General features: G+C 36.8%; 1 protein-coding gene across 1 annotated transcript in view; it reads right to left on the bottom strand.

The window, feature by feature from the left end:
* The window catches only part of PXDNL (peroxidasin like), an 81,606-nt gene extending 56,074 nt beyond the window's left edge, over nucleotides 1-25,532 (bottom strand). Inside the window, 1 exon segment of the mRNA XM_028517874.1 lies at nucleotides 25,469-25,532. Within this exon segment, the coding sequence (XP_028373675.1) occupies nucleotides 25,469-25,532 (64 nt within the window).
* Nucleotides 25,533-27,095: the final 1,563 nt, after the last annotated feature.

The following is a 27,095-nucleotide window of genomic DNA, read 5'->3' as shown; positions in this document are numbered from 1 at the left end:
AGATAAGGGCAAACTAAAGAAGTTCATAATCACTAATCCTTTATAATATAAAATGTTAAAGGGACTTATCTAAGAAATAGAAGAAGACCAAACACTATGAACAGTAAAATAACAACAAACTCACAGCTATTAACAACTGAACCTAAACACAAAAACAAACAAAACTAAGCAAGCAATTATAACAGGAACAGAGTCATAGAAATGGACAGCACATGGAGGGTTTTCAGTGGGGAAGGGGAGAGCAAGAATGGGAGCATAGGTACAGAGAATAAGAAACACAATTGGTAGACATAAATAGATGGGGAGAAGTTGAGAATAATATAGGAAACAGAGAAGTCAAAAAACTTATATGTACAACCCATGGACATGAACTAAGTGGGGGGAATGCTAGAGAGTTGGAGACTATAAGGCAGCAGGAAGATAAGGGGAGAAAAATGAGGAAAACTATAAAATGTAATCAGTAAAGTATAATTAAAAAGAATAATAAACTAGAGAGAATTAGTTTTTGCCATATAATATATATAATAAATACATGAAGTTTGATGTGCTGTTGATGAAAATATACACTTTATATAAAATATCCAAATGGAATTTCAGAAGTTTTTTATCTCAAAATAATTTGGGAGTGGAAGAATATGAAGTTATTACACTGCATGATAGGAAAATGGTGACTTCTTAAAAATGTAATTTGTTTAAATAAACTTATTTTTAACCAAGCTTGTATTTATAATAAAAAGATAATCAATATCTTTCATAGACCCATACAAGCTGGAAAAACTAAAAGGAAAAATAAATCAGCAAAACCCTACTTATGAAATCTGCCCCTTTCTAAGGAAACCAAAAAACAGGCAAAACCCATCACAGCATTCCATATGCTTGTACCTGAGCTCATCTATTTCCACTTCTGATGATCAAAATGCAAAAACTTGTAAAACAATTTGCAAAAAAGCAAATCTGATATTAATTCACATGTGCAGACATGCCATGCTTTTCTCTGTACCCTTTCCCCATGTAGAGAACGTTATCAGTCAATCATAATAGCCTGTCTCCATTTATATCACCACAGCCAAGATTTAGTTCAGTCTATTTGAGCCACCTACAAATGGACTCTTATCTCTTATGAACTGATTAATTTAAAAACAGGACTTTATTCTTTATAAAACTATGAAAATCAAATTTTGGAATCTGTTATTATTTATAATCAACTAGCAGAGGGCTATAACTATACAACCAGATTGATAATAATTAAATGTAAAAAAATGTCAATTTTAGCCAAATGTAAATGCTTTCAAATATTAAGAAATTTGTCGCCCTGGCTGGTGTAGCTCAGTGGATTGAGCGCAGGCTGTGAACCAAAGTGTCAGCAGGTTTGATTCCCAGTCAGGGTACATGCCTGGGTTGCAGGCCATGATCCCCAGCACATTGATGTTTCTCTCTATCTCCCTCCCTTCCCTCTCTAAAAAAGAAATAAATAAAATCTTAAAAAAAAGATATTTGTCTTCATAGTGGCAAGTCTTAAATAGAAACCTGACTGATTGATTTTTAATTTTGACATAGGATTAAATATATGAGACCAGAGTGACTACTATATGGTAAATTTTATTTATTCACATTTATTTGTATGAATTGATCTTACATTTTATAATTTTCAATTCAATAAAACATTACATACATTTGAAAATTATTGTTATTTTTATTTATTTTTTTAAAGATTTTATTTATTTTTTTTAGAGAAGGAAGGGAGAAAGAGAGAGAGAGAAACATCAATGTGTGGTTGCTGGTATTGGTACCCATTAATGGTATTTGGTACCATAATTGGTATTTGATACCCATTACTAAACAAGGTCTTAGAATTTAAAAAGTATTAAAATAGCTCTGACTTAATATTAGCCTATTAAATTATAAAGGATGTATAGGGAACTTGGGTAGTGAGGTGAATCAGGTTTAAAATTATAAGCTGTTGAAATGCTTTTATTTGGGTATTGTATGAGGAGCTATAAATACTTACCAATGACTGTGAGAAACTGTTAGCCACAACAAAGCCAGTGAATTCTGAGCCACACGTTCATATCTTCTTCGGTCAGCTTGCCTTGCATCCTAGATGGTTAGCATGCCTCCAGTACTGATGTGCAACTTAACCACCATCAGTAATCTGAATGCCTGCCTAGGGTGTGAGAAAGAATTGCTATGGGAAGAAAGTGTGATTCCTTCAAAAATAACATCTTTACATTTTGTTTGATATAGTTTTATTTGCTCAGTATCTACTGAGAGCATACTAATTGTCTATTGAGAGCATACTAATTGTCAAACACTAGATGAAATAGTATACAAATCTAATGGAGAGGAAGAAAGAGAGAGAGGTTTCTAGGAAGTGGGGTTTGTTCAATCATGTAATTGTTGAATACCATGATTATTTTATTTTAAAATCATCATTCCAAAGCATGAATATGTACAGTTTATTCATATCCCACTCATTTCTAAAAGAATTCTGACAACAATAAAAATAAAATGTGAAAAGGAGACAAATACTTACAAATCTATCATGTAAAACATCAAAGTAATTTCATATTTCTGATTTCCCATCTATTTCTTCTTCATAGATACTCAGAAATTTTGTGTAGCTGAAAAGTTTTTATATCTGTATTTCTCAATTAAGATTATAACTTAAGATTAAAAATAACTATACTTTCTATGAAAGATTATTAATATGCATTCATTTATAATCAATATGGATTTATATACTCTTCATTATTTTGTTATTAATTTAAAAAGTGAAAGGAATGAGACTGCAATTGCAGTGGAATAGGGATGTAGATGGTCTCATCCTTCCCCTCTCTAAACACAGGAAAATGAGGATGGGAGATACTATTTCAAAAAAGCTTTTGGACAGGAATGGGGAGAACTGGAAGAAAGAAGGTGATGGGATTAGCCAAAGAACATAGGCACATAACCCACAGGCAACAGTGTGATGATAGCCAGAGGAAAGGAGGGTGAGATGTTGGGGAGGTGAACTAAGTATGTGTGCAGGGGTATGGGGGCATCTGTAATAATGTTAATAAAAATAAAGAAAAAAATAAAAAGAAAACCTTTTATTCCAGTGATGGCCAAGAGGCCAGAATGTAACCATAGTGGTTTAGAGAGAAAAAAAAAAATGTTTCATAGGTATTCAGATTCTCACAGCTGTCTTTGGCCAGTGCTAAGAAACAAGTCAAAGATAAAAGATAGCTACCTGGTAACTCAGGTTAGGGAACAAAAAAAAGTAGTCAGGACCTACCAGGCTGAAGGGCATACTGAAAGGGATCAGATGCTACATGGAAGGGTGTGAGGCAACCTTGTGCTTTTCTGATCTTTCTTGCCACTTTCCTTTGATGGACTATGGCTTCATCTTCCTCTCAAAGTTGTTACCCTTGCCTCTCTTGTTACTGCTAGAACTCTCAAGTTAAATATACAGTTCTACAGTTTTTGTTTAAAATCTCTGAGCTAGCAGATAGCTTTTGAATAAACTCCTTACCTGCCTATTTCTGGCAGTTTCTTTCCTCCAGAAAAAACATCCTAGCTCAAATCCTTTCAAACTTGTCACTTAAAGCATATTCTTATAAAGATTGAATATAGTAATGTATGTAAAATGTCTGACATATAGCCGTTCCTCAATCAATTTGTGATTAGAAGCTACCTTTTAGAAATTAGGCTCTGAGATATTTTGCTGATATGATTATACAGGACTGGGCAAAAGTAGGTTTACAGTTGTTTGTATGGAAAATAATACAATAATCAACAAACAATAATACAAGAATATTCTGTTTCATGTACTCACATCTGTAAACATACTTTTGACCCATCCTGTATAATAGCGCATTTAGTACAATGTAAAGTAAGGTTTTAGATATGGACCAAAATGTATATTTTTCATACATTCTAGTTTCAGTGTAAAACTATTTGAATTATATAATAGTAAATTTAAAAATAAAATAATTATTTAGACTATTTGAGAGAACATGGTCCTAAAGTTGTACATTTGAGATCATTAAACTCACTCTTTGTAGAGAACTGCATCTGATCCTTAGCTACAGCAAAAAAGGAGTGAGCCACCAAAGCTATAAAACATGGTTACTATAATGTAACAACAAAAATAAGCCAAGTGGTTTTGAAGAACAACTTTCAAAAATTTTATACTTTGTTAAATTTTACCATAAAAGTGGCATTCAGGTGTATGTAGTTTTATTTATTTGTAAGAGTACTGGAATCTGAGATTTATTATTTTATTTTCATGTAAAACTTAAAATTAGAGAAGCAATTATGTTGAATGAATATGGCTCAAAGAACCAAAGGAAGTGAGATATATAAATAAAGAGTTACTATTTACAGTCACTTAAGTTTTGATTTACAGAATTACTTTTTCCACATCACTTTGTTTTAGTACCAAGCTTTCATTTTTTTCTTGTATCAGCTAATGACCTACTTTTAATACACTGAGTTATTAATTCAAAGTTGTTTCTTGCTACCCACTAAAACTCTTAATTTATATATGACAGGGGCAATTTTTCCTTAGAGGACTTCAGTTGTGCTTATAAAGCTATTATTACCAAGCAAATGAAAAAGGATAAACTTTATAAAAGCCCTCAGCCAAAATCAGATATAGTCACTTTAAAAAAAAAGTAGGAAACAAACCCATTTCAGTGTAAAAAGTGTTACTTGCTAGCAAAAATCTCAGCAGCAATAAATCAATATGAGAATCATTACCTCTGTTTCAGTAGGTCAATACATCTGTCAGTGTTTTTAATATTACTGTACTTTTAGCTGAGATCTTACCTTATTCCAAGTAATTATGGGCTGTAGTTCTCCTTGAGCATGACATGAAATGTCTATATTTTTTCCAACCTCCATGCTTGTAACCTGAGGTAGTTGAGTAAACACTGGGAGAACTGTGGAAACAAAATAATGTCATGTCAATATCATTTTTTGTCAATATATGCCAGCCAAGTCAAACTGTATAAATCTGGATACCATATTGGTTAGCAACACTCATTTTTAAAAAATCAATTACTTGGACATCTGAGAAAATAATAAACATCACACCAAGTGTAGTGGTAATTAAGGTACAGGTGAAAGCAGTAAAAAAAGAAGAGGAATAAACACAGTCTTACCATATTTATATTTATTTCTTCATCTGAGTAGTGGTTACAAGAATTTTCATTATCCTTTCTCAGCATCTTTTTGTAAGTCTGAAATAAAAATATATGGTAAAATAAAAAAATGTAATGCCAGCTAAGATAAAAAAGTCAATCTTAATTTTTTTTTCTAAAAAGCTCAAACTATATGACTCACTTAATACAAAATAGATCATTGGAATAGCCCAAAAATTATTAAGGAAATTAAATTCATAACTGTTTAAACTTCCCAAAAATAAATCTTCAAGAAAAAATTTAAAATACTAGTGAATAAATTAATACCAATTCTATACAATTTCATATAAAAAATAAGAGTGTATGTTTCTTGACTTTTTTGTGGAGGCTTACCCTAACATAAGAATCAGAGAGAGTCCCAAAAGAAAACTACAGATCAGTACCTCTCATAAACATAGACAAAAAAAATAATTAACAAAGCATTAGAAAGTAAAATTCATCAACATAAAATGCTTATAAGTCCATGACAATGCTAGAGTTTATACAGATGCAAGATTGGTTCAGTATTTGAAAATCAGTTAATCAAATCTACCATACTAACATCTAAAGGACAAAAGTCACCTGATAATACCAATTAATGTAAAAGTATTGGACTAAACTCAACACTCATTTATAATTAAATAAAAACTATCAGAAAAATAGAAATAGAATGCAATTTACACATTTGAAAACAAACAGAAAAAATGCATACAACTTTCTACTTAATGGTGAAAGAATAAATGCTTTTTCTCTCAGACAGCAAACAAGGCAAGGAAGGGTACCTGCACTCTCATTCAACATATTGCTGGAATTTCTAGCCACTGTAATATGGTAAGAAAGGGCATAGAAAGCATATTAATCAGGAAAAAAGTGCAAAACTCCCTATTTGCAGATTATATTATTTTCTATGTAGAAAATTCTAAAAAATCTACCAAAATATTTCAAAGTAAGCTCAGCAGGAGTGAAAGATACAAGAAAATATTTTAAAAATTAATTTGTGTATTCAAGTGATGAACATATGGACACAGAAATTTTAAAAACAATTTATAAGTATTCAAAAACATTAAAATACTTAGGTATAATTTAATAAAATGTATACAGCACCTGTGTGCTGAAATCTACAAAATGCTGATGTGAGAAGTCAAATAAAATGTGAATAAATGAAGAGACACTAACAGATTGAAAATCTCAAGAGAGCAAATGTTACAGGGTGCAGCCAAGAGGGGGCCCCAAATATGGATTTGGAATGGGGTACAGAACTCAAGGTGTTCAGGAAATATTAGGATGTCCTCACCCCTCCCCTGCACAGGTGTAGATTTGGGGAAGGGACAAGTGGAGCAGGGCCATTTAGAGCTGTTTTGCATAGCTACAGCCTTGCAGCTAACCTCTGACATGCTCATTTAACATGTCTATAACCTTTAATTGGTTGCACAGATGTGTTAAATAGCTGTGGCCCTGCTCTGAGCCAGGGGGATGGAAGTAACTTCCCCTGCAACATGTAACTGGGAGGCAACTCTCCTGAGTTACAGCACCTGTGTGAGGGCTTGGAGATGATTGTCTCCATGCCATGGGGCCACGCCTGCACAGACTCACAATGGCAGCCCAATAAAGCTGGAAGGATATGAGAGTGCTGGCAAGTGTGGCCAGTTTTGGGAGGAGTTGGAAATGGGGCTGCAGAGGAATTTGGCTTGGGGATTTAAGTGGAGACATAGCAGCCATTGAAGGGAGAACCATGTGGTTTTGGTAGAGTGGGGACTCCTGAGGCCCTGGGAGGGAGAATCACCATGCGGCTTTAGCAGAGAACCGCCACTTGGCTTTGGCAGGGTCCTCACAGCCATTGAGGAGAGAGAACTATGCGGCTGTGACAATAGAAAGGAGAGAGCCACGTGCTTCTGGCAGAGAGAGAGAGACTCGGCAGCCATTGGAGAGAGGACCACAGCCAGTGCAGGGGGAGAGAATCACGCAGCTTTGCCAGAGTGGGGATTCCCTCACCCCTGGAAGGAAGAACCACGCAGTTTTGGCAGAGTGGAGATTCCTGCAGCTATTGGGCAGGGATAATCATGAGGCTTTGCCAGAGTGGGAACCCCTGCAGCTTTAGAAGGGGGAACCACTACCCGGCTTTACCAGAGATCCCAGCGACACAGCTGATGGTGCTGGGAACCAAGGGAGGCCTACCAGCCAAAACGGATTACTGGGAAGAACTAGGGGTGCCTGAGCCTCAGACTTCTATTTCTTTTCCTGAAATATGGTACCCCAGAGAGGGTGAAACAGGGAAGGAAGGACTGTGTGTTTGTGGGTGTTTTAAGGGACTTTGGGATTTTGATGAAGACATTAGGTCACTACTTTAAGTTTGAATAGCATTAAATAAACATTTCCTTTCCTTTTCATGAGTCTCTGGCTTTAAGAGATGTCTTTCCTCTGGTGGCAGACAATTGAGCCTGGTAGGGGATTTTTTCAGTAATAGTATATTGCCTTTTGGCCCCCCTGTGTTCTGTAACACAAAGATAACATTTCTTCAAAAATTTGGTATTTATATCACAATTCCAGCAAGATTTGTTCTTTGGAGATATAGACAAGAGTTTTCTAAAGTTTATATGGGTATGCAAATGAACTGAATGGCTAAACAATTTTGACAAAGAAGAACGAAGTGAGAGGAGTCAACCTACAAAAGACTGAATACATAGCTGCAGCAATAAAGACTGTGTGCTATTGACAAATTGTGAGCGCAGACACACATATAAATGGAACAGAGTAAACAATTCAGTAATAAAACCACACAAACACTCCCAATTGATTTTGAGAAAGGTGCAAAATAATTATATGGAGGCCTTTTATAAAGGCCTACTTATAAATAGTGCCGGAGCAATTGGATACTCCCAGACAAATATACAAACAAAAGATGACCTTTAACCTACATAAGTCTCAATCCTTATACAAAAAAAAATTAACTCAAAAGGAACAACACACTTAAACATAAAATGTAAAACTATCAAGCTTTTAGAAAAAAAATATAGGAGATCATCCTTGGAATCTAGGGCCAAAAGAGTATTCTTAGACTGTATCAAAAGCACAATCCATCAAAGAAAAAAATGATAAACCGGACTACATAAAAATTGAAAACTATTTTGTTATGAAAGACCATGTTCAGAAAGTGAAGAGACAAGTTACAGGACTAAGAGAAATAGTTGCAAACCACATAGAAAAACAAAGGGTTACTGAGTCTTCTGATTTAACAAAGTGATCTTTAACATGTCAATACACAGCATCTATAAGAATCTCCAGATAATTATGCTGAATTAAAAAACCAATCCCCAAAGCTACATACTATATAAATCTATGTATATGATGTTCTTGAAGTGACAAATTTATAGAAATAAAGAAAGAATTAGTAGTTACCTAGTTTTTAGTGAGTGCTGAATCTGGAGGGAGTGAGAGTGGGAGGAAATTAAGCATGCCTCTGAAAAGAGCAACATGAGGATTCCTGTAGCAATGAAAATTTTCTTGACCTTTACATGTCAATATTCTAATTATGATATTGTACTATAATTTTGAAATATGTTACCACTGGGGAAAATTGTATAAATGGTACACTGGATCTCTGTGTTGTTTCTAACAACCAAATGTGAATCAACAATTATCTCAAAATAAAAGGTTTCATTAAAATAAGTTAACTATGTGAACATGCCAGGGAATCACAAACATCAAACTCAGCTTAGTGACAACTAGGTTGGAGTTGTAGATTGATAGAAAACAAGAGGAATGAACAGTCTTTAAGCATATTTGTAATGTTTATTTCTCTGAGTACTGGGTATAAGTGCTTTCATCACGTCTCTCCTGATATCTTTTTTGTACTGCAATAAAATATATGCTAACATAAAAAATGAATTACTAAGATAAACAAATTCTATTCTTAAATTGAGGATTTTATTTGTTTTGTTAAAATACTTATTATGTGCTAAATTAAATATAACTTTGGGTTTGCTGAAACCAAAGCTTATAAATCCCTGACAATCATGGGGGGCATTTCATGAAGCCCAGTGAATCTATCAGGAAGTGATTCTTCTGATTCAACCAAGTGATTTTTAACATCTAATATTTAACATCATGACCGTGATTACCTGATTTTCTGTATTTCCAACCTACTTTCTCCTCTTGTCACAGTAGCTACTCATTAGCAAAAATTGTGTCATTACTTACAATTTATTAGAAATGTCTTGTACCACACTCTAAAGCAAAATATTCCTCTCTCTACTGCTTTCTCATCTTCTCATTTTGACTTCAGCTACACTCCAGGGAGCCGCCTCTTCTTCCCTATTGATCAACATCCTTCTAGTTTCACTCTTTTCCCTTTATGGGCAAGATCCCAAGTTTCATTACCTCTACCACTTTCCCTCCAGAATTCTTAGCTTCTTTACACCATTGTTCTTCTGTTCAATATACCTGCACTGTTTTCTTCTCACCTCTCCCCCTCCAAATGTCTGGAGTGGTTGTGTCTTGATTTCTTGGGGACAAATTGCCCTTGTCACTTCAGATCCCATTTAGCAATAACAGAAAAGACAAACAAACAAACAAACAAACCCTGAGCATTTACTACTCTTTTCAAGTCACCTACTTCATTTTTCAGCATGCCCTCCTCCTACAAAATCATGCATCTTCTACTTTACAAAGACAAGTTGTCAGACTATGAATTCTTGAGATTCCTATCATGGATGTCTCTCTCTCTATAACCATTTATAGCTCACCACCTCTCCTCATGTAAACTAAAGAAATACTGCTTCTCTTATTTTAAAGGCAAATTGCTTCACTGCATTTTCAAATCCCATTCATACTTGTCACCTAAGTGAGACTGAACCATTCATTACTTTTCTATTTCATCTTTCTGACTTCTTTCCTTCAGAAAAGCAGACATTTCACCACATTCTTCCATGTATCTGATCCATCTTCACTGTTATCTTTTACTGCTTCCCTTCATGAAATAAAAGTATACGCTAATGTCAAAAATGCATTACTAAGATAAACAAATTCTGTTCTTAAATTTGTTTACTGCTTCCCTTCATGAAAAAAAAATACCTGAATAAAACCAGTCACTGCTCCTATGTCCTTCATATCTTATGAATGAAGGACATACCCTACATATTCACCAGGTTTCTAAAATTCTATTTTGTATTCTTTTTCAGATCTCAGCCATTCTTTGAAGATCTTTTCCTTTTTTAAGAAGTATAAACTTTAGAAATTTCTTTAAAGTAAGTTATAACTCACAAGCACTCTCAGTTTACCTAAAATGTCTTTATTTAGCTCTCATCTGATTCAGACACTGGCCCCCAGTGTCCGCAATGTTATGGATGAGATAAAATAAATTCACATGGACTACTGAGTCCTGTGGAGGAAAATGGATGACTCAACTTCTCTCTCAAAGAGAGAGCAAGCCTCACAGTGCCTCTGCCACCCTCTCAAAAGGAGAGTGCCCCATCCTTGCCTTAGGAAGCTTTCACTGGACTCAATTTACATAGGAATGCAGGGTGAATATGTAAAGCTCATTAATCATCATCAGGCAGTAAGGATCAAACAATACATAATATACAAAGAACTATGAGGGCCTAATTTGAGTCAGGGTCAGATAGTTAAATGGCCATAAAACTTTTGGGGGAGCAAACTCACTTCTTGCTTGGACCCTTATCATTTAATTGAGAGTATTCTAAACAAAGCAGGTTTCACAGGATATTGCATATTCTTTCTTAGGCCTGATAACCCTAGGGAACCTTCTCTTTCGAGCATACGGCTGCACCCACCTCCGGCATTGTTTCAGGCTTAAGGCATTGTTTCAGGCTTAAGGCATTGTTTCAGGCTTAAGGCATTGTTGCAGGCTTAAGGAATTGTTTCAGGCTTAAGTCAGACAGGGGAAGTAAGGCAGCCACAAGATTAGGAGACTTCTTGCAGACAGAATGAGGACTCAGGCTATGTCAAAGCCAAGGGGTGAGGGTCCATCACCCCTTTTCTGTAGCCCCCAAGTCCTTCCCTGGGCCCCCCACCCCCATGATCATGCTTGTCTTAGGTCATCCCTCCCTTGAGGAATCTTACCCATCATTGGCTAACTGCTCAAGCATTGGGGGCCAGGAAGGGTAAAGTAAAAGTAGCAGAGGTGGCATCCCTGCCAGGGAGATAAGTTTTGTCTTCTTAGTGGCTTATGGTCCGAAGATCACTCACTCAGCCTTAGCCATGGTGGGGTTGGGCGTGGTGGTTACAGCTCCTGAAACCAGGCAGGGCAGTTCCCAACACTAATCCTTGAAAATTATATGATTATATAATACTAGATGTACAGCTATATTTCTTAAAACACTCAGTGCCTTGATTCCAACATCTTGTGACTTAAGCATTCATCAATAGATGAATGGGTAAAGAGGTTCTGGAATACATACAATGGTGTATTATTCAGCCATTAAAAAGAAAGGAAATCCTACCATTTGCAATAACACAGATAGAACTTGAAGACATTATGCTAAGTGAAATAAGCCATACAGATAAAGACAAATACTATGTGATCTCACTTATATATGAAATCTTTTAAAAAGCCAACAAATTTCTAGAAAAGAGGATCAGATTTGTCATTACCAGAAGCAGGGGTGGGAAGGGAGATAGGAAGTAGGTGGTCAAGGGGTAAGAACTTCCAGTGGTAAAATAAATAAATACTGGGGATATTAGTTAGGTAGGACAAGAGTCTCAAGGTCTGGGCAGTTCTTTCTAAATGCTATTCTTGCTAAATGCTAAAATGGAGCACAGTATTTTTTTAGATGCAGCTGCAGTCAGGTGACCTTGTAGTCAACTGCAAAGAAGAAATACAAACAGAAGAATTAAAAGGCTGAGTCTATGCAGTATAGTCTTTCCAGTGTCCTCATCATGATCTACCTTAATTATAATAGTAAAATTCCCACCCAGAGAAAGAAATGTCTGCCATTTATGAACATGTGACATATGTAATAGCATGCATCATTAATGTGCAAATCTGAAGCAACATGTAATTACATAACAAAATATTGTATATAATCAATGACTAAGCCTCCCTGCAAGAGACAGAACTTTGGATCTCAATCCGTCTCATTTACTTGTTGCAAGAAAATAAAACTACTTAATGACAACCACATGTCATTCTTGAATAGAACACTCAAGCAGTAACTACCATGAGAGACTGGTTACAGGAATTCGATGTACTACATGATGATTATAGTTAGTACTGTCGTAATATATAAAGGGAAGTTATAAAGAGGGGAAGTCCTAAGAGTTCTCATCACAAGGAGAATTTGTTGCTTGCTTCTTTTTATTGTATGTATGTGAGATAATGGATGTTAACTAACCATATTTTGGTAATCATTTCACAATATGTAAATAAATCAAACCATCATTCTGTACATCTTATATTTACATGTTGATGTATTTTAATTTGCAATAATATTGAAAACAAAAGAGGCATTCCTCCAGGATATGTAAATGCAATCACAACATGATTTATCTTTGAGTTTTACAGTCAGCAAGACACTTTTTTTTACTTGCAATGGACTGACAATTTGACATTTATATTGACCTTGATGATGATGTGTTTCATGGTCAATTCTCAAAGTGCCAGAAGAGAGAACTTTATGCTGACCATCCTGAAGGAGCTGCCCTCCTAAAAAGGGGGTGGAGGAGTAGTTTGTATTGCATTTGTACAGTTCAATGAGCTGAAAGCTATTCCCACAATACACAATTGTCCTGGGTAAAAGTTGGAATCTGTCTTTTGGGAAACCCTTGATGTCATGGAATAGTGTGATGACTTACTCCCTACTATGGTATCTAGAAAATGTGGCAGCACTCTTGGTTGTCCTCCAATCCCACCAAAGAACAGGTCAACCTAAGGAATTCCCCCAACTTCTTATTTGCCCCTTCAGTTTTACTTATCACAATTACAGTGCAAATTTCAAAACCAAACTGATCACAGCATCACTCTCGTTTTCAGTGGTTCCTATTACTCTTAGAATAAAAACTGAAAGTCTTAACAGGGTGTGTGAGGTTTTGCACAGGCTTGCACATACCTTCTTCTGCAGCTTTATTTCCTTACCCCTTACTTAATGAAATACAAAAAAAAGGCAAAATTTGGCTAAGAGAGAAGCTGTTTTTGCATTTGTTTATACTGATAGCAGTTTCTATTCTTAAATTATGCACAAAATGGTTACTAAATACAATATTCACCTTCATACTATTTGTTTATTACATGTATACAATATTTGGAATATAAAAACATTGAATTATAACATTTAAAGTGCTGAGGTAGTAGATCAAGAATGGTGATTTTTGTGACACCAATGCTAATAATCCCAACATCCATGCCCCCAAGCATAACTGTACAATTTACTTTTGAGCTTGGGCTGACCTTACTGACAAGTAAATGTGTTGTCATTCTCAACTATTTCAGTGAGTATTTGTCTTATTAAATGTCTAATTCATGTATGAAAGAAAAAATAATAGCTAAACTTTATTGGATTTGTACATAGATGCCCTAGTTACTGTTCTACATGTTTAAAATACAAATAATTGAAATTAATCCCCACAGCCACCCTAGCTGTAGTAAATATAATTATCCCCAGTATATAGATGAAGGGACTCTGTTAATAGCAGTTAACTTATTTGCCCTAGTTCATACTACTAGTAAATGAAGTGTAGATCTGAATCTCAGATTTCTGGCTCCAATATCCATCTCCTATTCACTCTAATAAAGACTAGAGCAAAAATTTTAGTCCAAAGAAATTCACGAATGTTGATATGTTTATAATTTAACCTAATACCTGAACTGTTGTGGAAGTTAGGAATTCCAAGCCCAGAGAAATCATAGGCAAGATCTCATCACACAGATTGTCACCTTTGTTCTGTAATGTCCCCAGGGCTCCCTGGAAGTGCCAGACCCCATCTGTGGGAAAGGGGGCCCCTGTCTCCCAGCCTTATACTCTGCCAATGACAGCAGTTCTCTTTCATCCTCTTAGTACATTAGCTTCACTTATGATTTCATTTTATTTACTGTTTCATTTTAGGTTATAAAAGGATTCTGCTACTTAAAAAATAAATCATTTAAAACTGCTCAACTTTCCAGTAATTTTGTTTTACAAATTAGGAAACTGAGTCCCATAAAGAAAAATCTAAGGAAGGCCACATATTCAAATACTGAAACATAAACCTCAAAAGAAATTCTAATAGCCCATTTAAATTAAAAAATTACTTTAATTGAGCCTTGGCTGGTGTGACTCAGTTGGGTGGAGCATCGTCTTGTAAACCACAAGGTCATGTGTTTGATTCTTGTTCAGGGCACGTGCCTAGGTGCGAGTGTGGTCCCTGGTTGAGGCATGTACCAGAGGCAACCAACTGATGTTTCTCTCTCACATCTATGTTTCTCTCCTTCTCTCTCTCCCTCTCTTAACCTTTCTCTAAGATCATAAGTGTGTCCTTAGGTGAGGATTAAAAAAATTATTTACATTGAGCCCTGGCCAGGTGGCTCAGTTGGTTGGAGTGTTGTCTTGTGCACCAAGAAGGTTTCAGGTTCGATTCCTGATTAGGGCACATACTCAAGATGTGAGTTTGATCCCCAGGCCTGTGTGGGAGGCAACTAATTGATGTTTCTCTTTTTCTGTCCCTCTCCCTTCCTCTCTTTCTAAAATTAGTAAAAGTATCCTTGGGTGACGATTAAAAAATAACTTTCATTGTAATATTTTCAAGCCCATGATACTCCTATGATAATTAGTTTAAACTATTTGTGTACTCCTCTAGAAATAAGATATGTGTTTTTTCAAATAATCACTTGTAAATACAGTAATATCTCCTTTTCTCCAGGCAATGACTGGAGGTATGTGTCCTTCAGTTTCACAAAAACACTCTACAGTATACCCTTTTAGCACCACTTGATCCTTGTGGCTTATTATAAATCGTGGAGAAGCAAAGGACAATGAAAAATCACAACAGAATTGAAAAGTATTTTGTAAAATTTTAATAACAAGAAAAATATGTTCAAATAGGTCATATAATTAGAATTTACTTTCAATTATTTTTATGAAGGAGGATATTAAGACTGTGTAGATATTTGCATATATTTGTGCCTTGCTACAAAGAAACAAGAAATATACAAACCCGGTTTGTAAAGCAAAAACTTAGTAGACAATAAGAAGTTATTTCTAAATCTTATGGGATCTGTTTCATATGATAAAATCCTTGTAGTTGTTATTTATTAGCAATGATAGAAATATTTAAAATAAGCCATATTTTATTAACCAAATCATTTTCTCTATATTTTCACACACAGATTAATATTTTAAAAAGTTTTCTCTATAAATTTCAGAAAGAAATGATATATTTCTGCCACACATGAAATGACACCTTTGAAAAGTCACATTTAAGTCAAAATCCTAAGATTTCCAATATCCAGATCTTTACAGTTGATTCAGGTTTCATAATGAATACACAGTTATAGAACCTATTGATGATTCTTTTATTAGTATGAATAAATAAATCCATTGAAAGAAGGCATGATGATCTCCATTAATAAGTGATAACATATTCAAAACAATTTTCTGAAATGGCCTGACAAATTACCTCTCTTTGTCATTAAATCTTTGCATAATTCTTGCTCTTTTTTGTTCCACCCACCCTCTGGAAATATAAGAAACATGATAAAATAAATAGTATTTAGAAAAGTGTATTTGTTTCAAGTTTTGTACTGAATGCTACTAATAAAGATTTTTAAAAGTTTTCAGTTCTAAATAAGGTGCTAGGTTAAATAACTATAGTAGAAGATAAATTAAAAGGTCACTTGTATTCATGAAAGCCCTCAGAAATGCCTGCAAGACATTTTTAATAGAGTCCTATAGGACACTTGACTTGGAAAACAATTTACCATCCTAGGCTACATGTTCCACAAATGAAGAAATTCAGGCTGGGGAGGTTGAATTGCATTACTCTCTGTCAGAGGAAATAAGTGTCAGTGGCAGTTTGAAAATCTAGGTCACTCAACCCCAGCTTTTCAGAACATTACACTAATTCTTAATGTTACTGAGAATTAATTGAAATTAACAAGAATATTTCTACATTAAAAAATGGGTTCATGACACACTAAAAGGGCTACATAGCAAAAGTAGGCAATAGTTAAGACAAATCACTTAGTCAGGACACCAATGTTGGGAAATTTGATTTCAACTACTCAATTAAACTAAAACTCATAATTAGGCAAGTGTGGGTGAAAGGCATTTGTTTATTTAATGTGTCCTCATAATTTTTAAAAATTCTCTAAGAGTCCACCTTCTACCAAAAATTAAAAAAAATAAGTAAATGGTCATTTTACATGTATTTCTAACACTAAAATGACTGACTTGCTAGATCAATGAAGAAATTTTGGTCCAGAGGTGATAAAACCCAAAGATCAGAACATGACAAAGGCAGGAAGTGGAGGCTGGAGAAAACAGGCCTGAATGATGGTACATTTCTGGGTCTTCCACTTACAATGGTGGCCATCAGGGTCCCACGTCCAATGCTGAAGCAGCATGTGCTCAGGCAAAGCGCTTTGCTGTTTTATTAAGCCTTACCCTCATAATGGGCTTTACAAAGTTCATGACCATAATGCCTCACACAACAAAGGCATGTTTATTTACATTGTTGATAACTACAGGTCTTTTCATCTGGGTGCCCCACATTGTGATTCAAACCTTTGAATTGAAGGGTTTTTTTTTTCATTTTCCTTATCATTTGTCCAGCCAGTCTAGGGAAGGAAATTATCTATAGGTAATTGTGATTTAGGATGAAATGGATATTGAAGCAACTAAAAAGAACTAAAAGAAAATATGTTAAATAAAACAAAAAGGGTAAATCTTAAATTTATTTATTTTATGCATAGTCAAATAAAATAGCCTCTTTTATAAGTGCATTGATTAATGAACCAAGGGTTTGATCTCCGAAATATAAAAAGAACTCACAGAACTCCACTCCAGGAAGACAAACAATATAATTAAAAGATGGGCAAAAAACCTGAACAGACCCTTCTCCAGGGAGGGCATACAAAGGGTCCATATACACATGAAAATATACTCAGTATTTCTAGCTATCAGAGAGATGCAAATTAAAACCACAATGAGATACCACCTCATACTCATCAGAATGTCCATCATAACCAAATCAACAAACAACAAGTGCTGTAGAGGCTGTGGAGAAAAGGGAACCCTAGTGCACTCTTGGTGGGGATGCAGACTGGTACAGCCACTGTGGAAAACAGTGTGAATTCCTCAGAAAACTAAAAATGAAACTTCCATTTTACCTGGTAATTACACTGTTGGGATTATACCCTAAGAATCCTGAAACACCAATTCAAAAGAACCTAAGTACCCTAATGTTCATAGTAGCACAATTGACAACAGCCACGTGCTGGAAGCAATCTAAGTGCCCATCAGTAAATGAATGGATCTAAAAACCATGGTACATTTACACAAAGGGATCCTACACAGCAGAAAGAAAGAAGGAGCTCCTACCCTTTACAACAGCATGGATGGACTTGTAGAGCATTATGCTAAGTGAAATGAACCAAGTAGTGAAAGACGAATACCATATGATCTCACCTATAAGTGAACCTAATCAACAAAACAAACAAATAAGCCAAATATAACCAAAGACATTGAAATTAAGAGCAAACTGACAGTAACCAGAGGGGAAGTAGGAGGGGATAATGGGGGAAAAAGGGGAAAGGGTTGTCAGGAGCATGTATAAAGGACACATGGACAAAGCCATAGTGGGGTATGATCAAAGGTGGGAAGTGGGGATGGCTGGGGTGGGGAGGTGTAGTGGAGAAAATTGGAGACAACGTACTTTAACAATAAAAAACTGTGAAAAAAAGACTAATTAGAAATCTTGACACACAGACCTGCAAGTACACAAGATATACAAGTACACACTTGCAAGGAACAAAGGATAAACAAATTGTGATTTCAGTGCAAACTGACAAGCAAAAAGAAATCATTAGAGTATTGTAGTTTGAGAAATAAATAAGATCATAAATGTTATTAGAGTTTAGTTAAACATCAACTTGTGGAAATGAACAAATAGAACCTAAATGCAAGAAGCTGAAAAACAAGACTAGCATGATATAAAATTGTTAAATAAAAACTATTAGAGGGCAATTGTTTAATTAGGCACTATGCTTAAAAAATAGACATTGAATATAAAATAACACAAGCGAAACAAAAACCAAACATTATTCGTTTGACAGTATTTTTTTAATCCCAGCACATTAAAAATACAAAAAAATAATTTTTGGTTATTTTTTGGTAGTAACGTCCCCCAGGAACTACCAAAGACTTCAAGAAAAAAATTAATTTCTACACCTTCTTTTGAGAGCACAACAGATGTTTTTCATAGTATTAGCATTTCTAGGGGAAAACAATTTTTCCTCAGATATATCAATAGAAACAAGAAATTAATAATCTGTTGCTATTTAAGGAGTTGATCCTAAACAATTCAATGCAGAAACATTTACCTAATGGAGGAAACCTAGGATGGATTGAAGTACTGTGCCTTTTGGTGAGTCAGGTACAAAGCTTGCAGCCTCCATCACTCACTGCCCTAAATTTGCCCCGACTCTAGTACTGAACTATGCTGGTCAGTTTCAGATTTCTAAGCTATTTTTTTCTGTGCTTATGAGGGTCTGATTTTTTGATAGATAAGATATTGTGCAAATATCTTAAGTAAAATAGTAAAGTTTTTTAACTAAATGATAATGTCTATGACTCCAGGAAACTCTTAAAATGAATGATTGTAAATCACCATACCCTTTGTCAGCTGATGAAAACCTATTGCCATCACTCCAACAACACATGTTCTTCAGTTTACTGAACCTGTAAGTTCACAAGGAGTGTTGTGCACATGCATGCTTACACAGACACACACACAATGCTATACCCACATACACAACAACCACAACAGAAACAGTGGGGCAGCCCTTGGTTAAGAACAAAAAATAGCAGAAAAATATAAGCATGTAAATTATTTATTGTGCTTAGAATACTTTTATCATTGTTTTTGTTACACAGTCCAGGCTACTTGTAAGTGCGGTCAGCATATTTTTAAGCTATGTGAAGTAGACATCTTGGCAAATGACTGTGAATGTAGGGCCCAGCCTTTCTACTTTCCTATCTGGAGTGTCTTTCCTGTGTCTGTAAAGTATCCTGAAGCACAGATACCTTTTGACAATTTGCTACTACATTAATGACTTCATCTCTTTTATTGCTAGTGGTTGATGATGGCATTTTAATGGAGACTGAAGTGAAAAAAATATCAGGTTTTAACATGAAACAGATTAGTTTTGAAAATGCTATTTTTCTTTTTTTAAGATTTTATTTATTTTTTTTTTTTTAGAGAGAGGGAAGGGAGAGAGAAAGAGAGAGAGAGAGAGAGAGACACATCAATGTGTGGTTGCTGGGGGCCGTGGCCTGCAACCCAAGCATGTGCCCTGACTGGGAATCGAACTTGCGATGATTTGGTTCGCAGCCCGAGCTCAATCCACTGAGCTACACCAGCCAGGACAAAAATGCTATTTTTCAAAAAATAAACAACAAATAAAAATATCTCTCCACTGATTTATATGACATTATTTTTTAAGTTGAAAAACAATTTTCTGAGTGGCGCCAAGTGCATTTCAATCATGGCCTTCTGCTCTATACCTTACACAATTATGTTTGCTGCAGCTGCAGCAGAGTCATGATTATTTTTGGCATGACTGGTAAATGGACTATGATCCTGCAGTGTAATGTTCTGCAAGTACATGCCTCCACAAGTAGCCAGGTGCCTGGTTTACCCAAAGCCTCTCCACTGCCCCAGGTCCAAGGAACATGGGTGTGTAGGTAGCTTGTGGCCATACATTTTAAAGTTGTGCTTGTACCAATTAAAACCCCTGTGTCCTGGGGCTGAGTTATAAAACTAGGCTTGGTTAAGGCAAAGAGGAAGAAAAATATAGCAGTTAAGTACTAGAAACAATTAAGAAGGTTTATTAATTTTACATTGTGGTTTTAAGATTATTGTTATTTTCAAAATGCCTTTATACGAAAATGTTATGTAAACACATTGTTTTCAAGTAATTAAATCTAAAATAAATTAAATCTGGATTTGATATAAATACATAATTTTTTTTAAAGACTGCTGGTCTTGATATCATGATATAGCATATACACTAATAACATCTATCTATTTTTTATTTTACAGGGTAAATATTCAAATGTTCCCATTGAAAAATATTCCCTTTCAGAGTCCTGTTGCAGTTAAAAGTATCCATGTCACACAGACCTACTAAGGGATGTAGGCACATTTCACTGTGACAAGTATACTCCCCAAATAAAAGGACAAAGTGCAGCCAATCAGTGCTATTACTTCTGTTTGCTGCCTGGCATTCAGACATAAGTTTGGGCAACAGGAGCCACCTTGTGACTAAGCAGTGACAATATGAGAAGAAAAAAGAGGCCTATATGCAAAGGATTGAACAGAAAGAAAGATATCTTTGGAGCAATGTGCTCATGAAGCAGTTCTGTACAGCTGTCCCAGAGCTATACTGTTCCTGTGACATGGGAGCAAATGAAATAAGCATACACCATATGTTCAAGCTGTGTCAAATGCTCAGTTACTTTCAGCCAAACATGCTACATACTAATTCATCAATTACCTTTCATATACAAAATTTAGACTTTCATATAGGGTATTCCACTACCTATTGATTTATAAGAGTTTGATCTTTTCTGAGAATCTCAAGCAGAAATTAAAGACTCATTAGAATGTTTAAAATGCCTAATTATTGTGTCTTAAGTTTGGGGGTCTTCTCAACTGCTAAGACAAATACACCTCAAAAAGCAGAGATAAACTGATTTAAACTAATTCAACAATCAATATTCAATTTAGTTTTATCAATGTTGAATATCTAACACCAAACCATTATTACATGAAGTGTTAAAGGGACTTATTTAAGAAAAAGAAGATAAAAAATATGAACAGTAAAATGACAACAAACTCACAACTATCAACAAATGAACCTAAAAAAAAAGAAAAAAGAAAAACAACTAGAACAGGAACAGAATCAGAGAAATGGACATCACATGGGGATTTCAGTGGGGAGGGGAAAGGAGGAATAGTGAAGAAAAGGCACAGGGAATAAGAAGCTCAATTGGTAGGCATGAAATAGATGGGGAGAGGTAAAAAATGGTATAGGAAACAGAGAACTCAAAGAACTTATATGTACAACCCATGGACATGAACTAAGGGGGAGATGACAGAGTATTGGGGGTTACAGGTCAGAGGAGTAATACAAGGAGAAAAATTGGGAAAACTGTAACACCCTCAGAACGTTTGTTATATTGAAGAATGAGCAACTAAAACACTTGTTAGTTAAACAGTAGTATGAATACAGTTCAAAATGCTACCTTAATAACTTAGCAGATTATGTGTTTATAACAAATATGAAGGGAAGTAAAGAGTGTACTTCATCTATATTGGACTAAGAAATGGGAATGAAGGGAGGAAGAAAGAATGCAATTATATACATTTATACTTTTTCCCCTCACAAAATTTTTCTTTTATTTTTCCCAATTTGGTGGTCCCTAGGCCATGTTTAAACTTATTCATATTCATGGAAGGTACTCTATATTCACAAATGGCAACATTTATACCTTAACATGTGAAATCAAATTGTTACCATTAAACTTCCTAAATATACATTAGAGTGGACCATTTCTTCACTTCATGTACCAATTTATAGGTAATCATAAAAATGGTTCCAGTAATAAAAGACAGTCAAGGTGCTGTGTCCTATCACATCTTGTCAGAGTAGGGCCTAGGTATTAATTTTGGCTTGTACACATTGAGCTTCTAACAATGTGTCAGTAACAGTTGGATTTTCCTACCCTGTTAATGATTCTGCAGTGTAATCTTCTCCTGGTACTTCTAGAAGGGTAGGTTTTGAATCTCTGATTCTACCTGTCTCTATCTCTAGTTTTGGGGCCAGTGGTTTGTCTTCTGATCTCAATTATCTGATGTCTCTAAGGAAAGTTGTTGACTTTCACTTGATTGAGGTTTATTTCTTATTGTGGGAATAGTAGTAATGACTTTCAAATGCCTTAGGTACCAGACTAGAAACTGGAAGTTGCTCTAAACCCCTTTGAATAGCATAATCTCTTGTTATTATTCCATTATGTAAATCATAAAGCTTTAAAGTGTTGGCTTAATAATTTAGCTGATTATGTGTTTATAATAAATATGAAGCTAGGATAGTCTGTTAGGGTATTAACAGATGAAAGAATGCTGCAACTTTTATCTGATTAACTCTTTCTCTGAATTCCAAACCCCTTACCTATACTTTTCTTCTCCAGGAGGGGGGTGAGGGGGAGGGGATAATGGGGGAAAGAAGGAGAATGGTTGTCAAGGAACACATGTAAGGGTCCCATGGACAAAGTTCAAGGGGGAGGATTCAATGTGGGAGGTGGGATTGGGTAGGGCAGAGTCATGAGAGGAAAATGTAATTGAACAACAAAATAAAATAAAATAAATGGGTCAGTTTAAAATGGAATTTAAGACAGCCTGTTAGGGTACATGTAACAGGGTGCAGCCAAGAGGGGTGCCCCAAATAGGGATTTGAAATGGGGTCCAGAACTCAAGGTGTCCAGGAAATATTAGGATGTCCTCACCCCCCGCCCCGCCCACAGGTGTGGGTTGGGGGAAGGGACAAGCGGAGCAGGGCCTTTGAGAGTTGTTTTGTATAGCAACAGCTTTGCAACTAACATCTGGTATGGTCATTTAACGTATCTATAACCTTTAACTGGTTGCACAGATATGTTAAATAGCTGTGGCCCTGCTCTGGGCCAGGGGAATGGAAGGAACATCCCCCCAAGAAGTAGCTGGGGGGCAGGTCGCCCAAGTTACAACACCTGCATGGGAGCTTGGAGAAGATTGACTCCATGACATGGGGGCCACACCTGCCCAGACTCACAATGGCAGCCCAGTAAAGCTGGAAGGCTTTGAGAGTACTGGCAGGTGTAACTGAGTAGGGGAGAACTATGCGGCTGTGGCAGTGCAGAGAGGACCACAGCCAGTGCAGGGGAGAGCCACTCGGTCTTTAGTAGAGTGAAGACTCCCGTGGTCCTGGGAGAGAGAACCACTTGGTCTTTAGCAGAGTGGGGACTCCTGCAGCTCTTCTAGAGAAAATCACCATGCGTCTTTAGCAGAGAACTGCCACTTGGCTTTGGCAGAGTGGTGCCCCGCCTCCTTGCAGCCATTACAGGGGGAGAACCACTTGGTCTTTAGCAGAGTGGGGACTCCCGCAGCCCTGAGAGAGAGAATCATGTGGCTTTGGCAGAGTGGAGACTCCCGTGGCCTTGGAAGAGAGAACCACAAAGTTTTGCCAGGGTGGGGACTCCCTCAGCCCTGGGAGGAAGAACCACACGGCTTTGCCAGGGTGGGAACCCCCACAGCTTTAGAAGGGGGAACCACTACCCGGCTTTAGCAGAGATCCTGGTGACACAGCTGATGGTGCCGGGAACTGAGGGAGGCCTACCAGCCGAGACGGATTACTAGGCAGAAATGGGGGCTGCCTGAGCCACGGACTTTCACTTCTTTTCCTGAGATACGGTTCCCCCGAGTGAGCAAAGAGGGAAGGAAGGACTGTGTGTGTTTGTGGGTGTTTCAAGGGACTTTGGGATTTTGATGAAGACATTAGGTCACTACTTTAAGTTTGTATAGCATTAAATAAACATTTCCTTTCCTTTTCATGGGTCTCTGACATTAAGAGATGTCTTTCCTCTGGCGGTGGATATAACGAACCTGGGGGGTTCCTCTTGGTAATAGTACATTGCCTCGGCTGCCCTTGGCCCCACCTTGTTGTTCTGTAACATATATAACCTGCTGTCTTCTCAGATCTCTGACCACCTGAATAAAGCACCCATAAAGGTTCAATCCTTGTCTCTGCTTATTGGGTGTCGTAGGTGACAGGCAGAATGAACTCCAGCTTTTATGGTTTCATAGTCTGGCTACTCTGCCAGGACAGCTTTAGGACTCTCTGGTAAGTTTGAGTATTTGGTGGGGAGTTTCATTGGCTGCTTGGACTGGGAGGCCATGGAGTGTGGATTTGGAAACTCACTAGTAGCTGCTAAATGATTTCACTTGGGAACTCTCCTCTGATTCTCGGCACCTCCCATCATATTCACATTTGATTGAATCACTGTGTTTTCTGGTTCAGGTTACAATCTGGGTCACGACTTCCATAGTTAGAAATTAAGGTGCCTTCTGGTGTACAGATCTCTGTCTAGTAAAAAGGTATCTTCTGGTTTAATTAAGGTGCCTTCTGGTATAAAGGGCTCTGTCTGGTAAAAAGGTACTTTCTGTTTTTGTGACATTATGGATCTCTGTCTGGTAGAATAGTGGGAGAAGCCTCCCTTCTGGAAAACAGCCCTTTGGGCCAAGTTTTGGCCAATTAGTTGACCTATGCTTATAAATGTGTGACTAAAATTAAAGTGGATTTTATTGTAACACTGTTTGGCTTATGCATTCTATTATATAGACTCAGGAGAGTGCTGGCCACTGAATGGGTCTTTAAATTACTGTATTATAATGTAACTAAAATTTTGTCAAAGATTGAGGAAGTAGGACAAAATGCCTTTTCTAGAAACTTTGAGGCGTCTACATAATCAGGATGCAGGGTTAAAAGGCAATAGATTAATGATCCATTGAAAAGGGAATTTGCCTGTGAAAGACAGCAGGAGCTCAGAGGAGAGGGCCCATGGAGATCTAGATATTATGGCTTCTGTGAGCATAGTCAGGGTTCCCAAGGACCCTCCAGCCCTGGGAGATTTCCCTCTATAATCAGCTGAGGGAACTGGGAGAAGTGAGCCTGAACTGGTCTCCCCATCTCGAACCCATCAGGGAACCAAATTTAGTGGAGGATAAGCCCCTACTAGGGCAGGGCAATAATACCCTTTGTGAAAACTTCCAGTGGGAGTAGGCCAGAAGGCCAGCCTGCTGTATACTATGGGCACATATGCCATTTTCTACATCAGATCTGTTAAACTGGAAAAACTCTGCAAGGGCCACAGTATATCCCTTCATAATGGACTAAAGAGTGTACCCAGGCTTTTGAGTCTCTGAAGATGTACCTGACTTCTACACCAGACTTGGGGCTTCCAAACCTGCTAAAGCCCTCTCAGTTTTACATTCATGAAATTCAGAGAATTGCCCTAGGAGTCCTCACTCAAATGCTTAGTGACATTTTACAACCCATCACATACTTGCCAAGGAAACTAGATCGAACTGTCCAGGCTGATCAGCCTGCTTGAGAGTTGTGGCAGCCATTTGTGAGCTCTTACAGTAAGCTGAAAACTTTCCTTTGGACAGACTGTATATGCACCGTGCCAAGTTTTGAGCCTACTAGAACAAAAGGGAAATTTGTGGCTCACTGATGCAGGAGTGGACAGGTATGAAACAATTCTTCTCAATGATCCCAGAGTCTCTCTTAAAACTGTAAGTTAAATCCTGCCTCTTTTCTCCCAGAGCCTGACTTGGATGTGCTAATACATGACTGCATTGAGATAATTGAAGACGTTTATCCTAGCAAAATTGATTTATAGGACCATCCTCTAAAAGAGGCAGGCTGGACCCTATATGTGGATGGAAGCAGTTATATGGACAAAGGAAACAGAAAAGCTGGGTATGCAATTGTGACTATTGAAGGAATAGTAGAGGTCAAGGCCTTAATGCTGAGAACCTCCGCTCAGAAAGCTGAACTGACTGCATTGACTAGGGCACTGGAATTGTCTCACGAAAAGAGGGTGAATGCATATACTGACTCAAGGTACACTTTCCTAATTGTGCGTGTACATGTTTCCATCTGGAAGGAAAACTGTTAACTTCCAATAAAATGGAGATTAAGCATGCAGTAGAAATTTTAAAATTATTAGAGGTTGTTCAGGTATTTTTATAGGTGACAGTTATATACTGCCTGGGGAATCAGAAAGAGGTAACTAAAGTGGCTAGAAGAAACAATCTGGATGATTGAACAGTAAAAGAAGTTGCTAAAGGAATATTTATAATGAGTCCCTTACATGGTAAGTGGCCTCATGCAAATGCTTCATGACTGGCTCTACTAAATGTTCAGGAAGCAGTATAACTTTGGTACCTGTTCTAGACTTGTCACAATCTGACCCTGAGTATTTGACTATAGACTTGGAGAAAGCTTGGAGCTGGGGTTTTGATGAAGAAGCTGACAGTGGTTGGAGAAAGAATAACAAAAGAGTTTTGTTGCTTCCTGAACATTTAGTAGAGCCAGTCATGAAGCATTTGCATGAGGCCAATCACTATGTAAGGGACTCATTAGCCACATATATTAAACTGTGGCTCACAAGTCCTGGAATTTCTAAAGCCACATGAAAAGTAATTACTAGATGTGCTGTGTGTCAAAAGAACAACCCTAAGACAGATCCCCATCAAAAGAAAGAAGGGAAAGATTACCAAGGACAGGGCCCACTTGAGGACTAGCAAGAGACTTTACCCAGATGCCAAGGGTCCATGGTATCCATTACTAGTCTTTGCTGACACCTTTTCAGGATGGATAATCTATTCTATGAAAACAGAGAAATCCTTGAGGAAATGAAAGACTTACTTAAGGAAATAATTCCTCACTTTGGTCTACCTAGTAGCATCCAAAGTGATAATGGACCTGCTTTTGTATCAGAAATTACACAGAAGCTTAGTAAATTTTTAGGAATGAAGTGGAGTCTCCCCACAGCATGGAGACCTCAGGTTTCTGGGAAGGTAGAGAATATGAATTACATCCTTGAAGAAAATTATAGCCAAGCAGTGCCAAGAAACTCATCTCCATTGGGATCATGTTTTATCCTATTGCCTTGCTCAGGATAA

The sequence above is a fragment of the Phyllostomus discolor genome, chromosome 7 (genome assembly GCF_004126475.2).
Source record: "Phyllostomus discolor isolate MPI-MPIP mPhyDis1 chromosome 7, mPhyDis1.pri.v3, whole genome shotgun sequence".
Taxonomy (NCBI): Eukaryota; Metazoa; Chordata; class Mammalia; order Chiroptera; family Phyllostomidae; genus Phyllostomus; species Phyllostomus discolor.
This window is presented reverse-complemented; position numbering and strand designations above follow the sequence as displayed.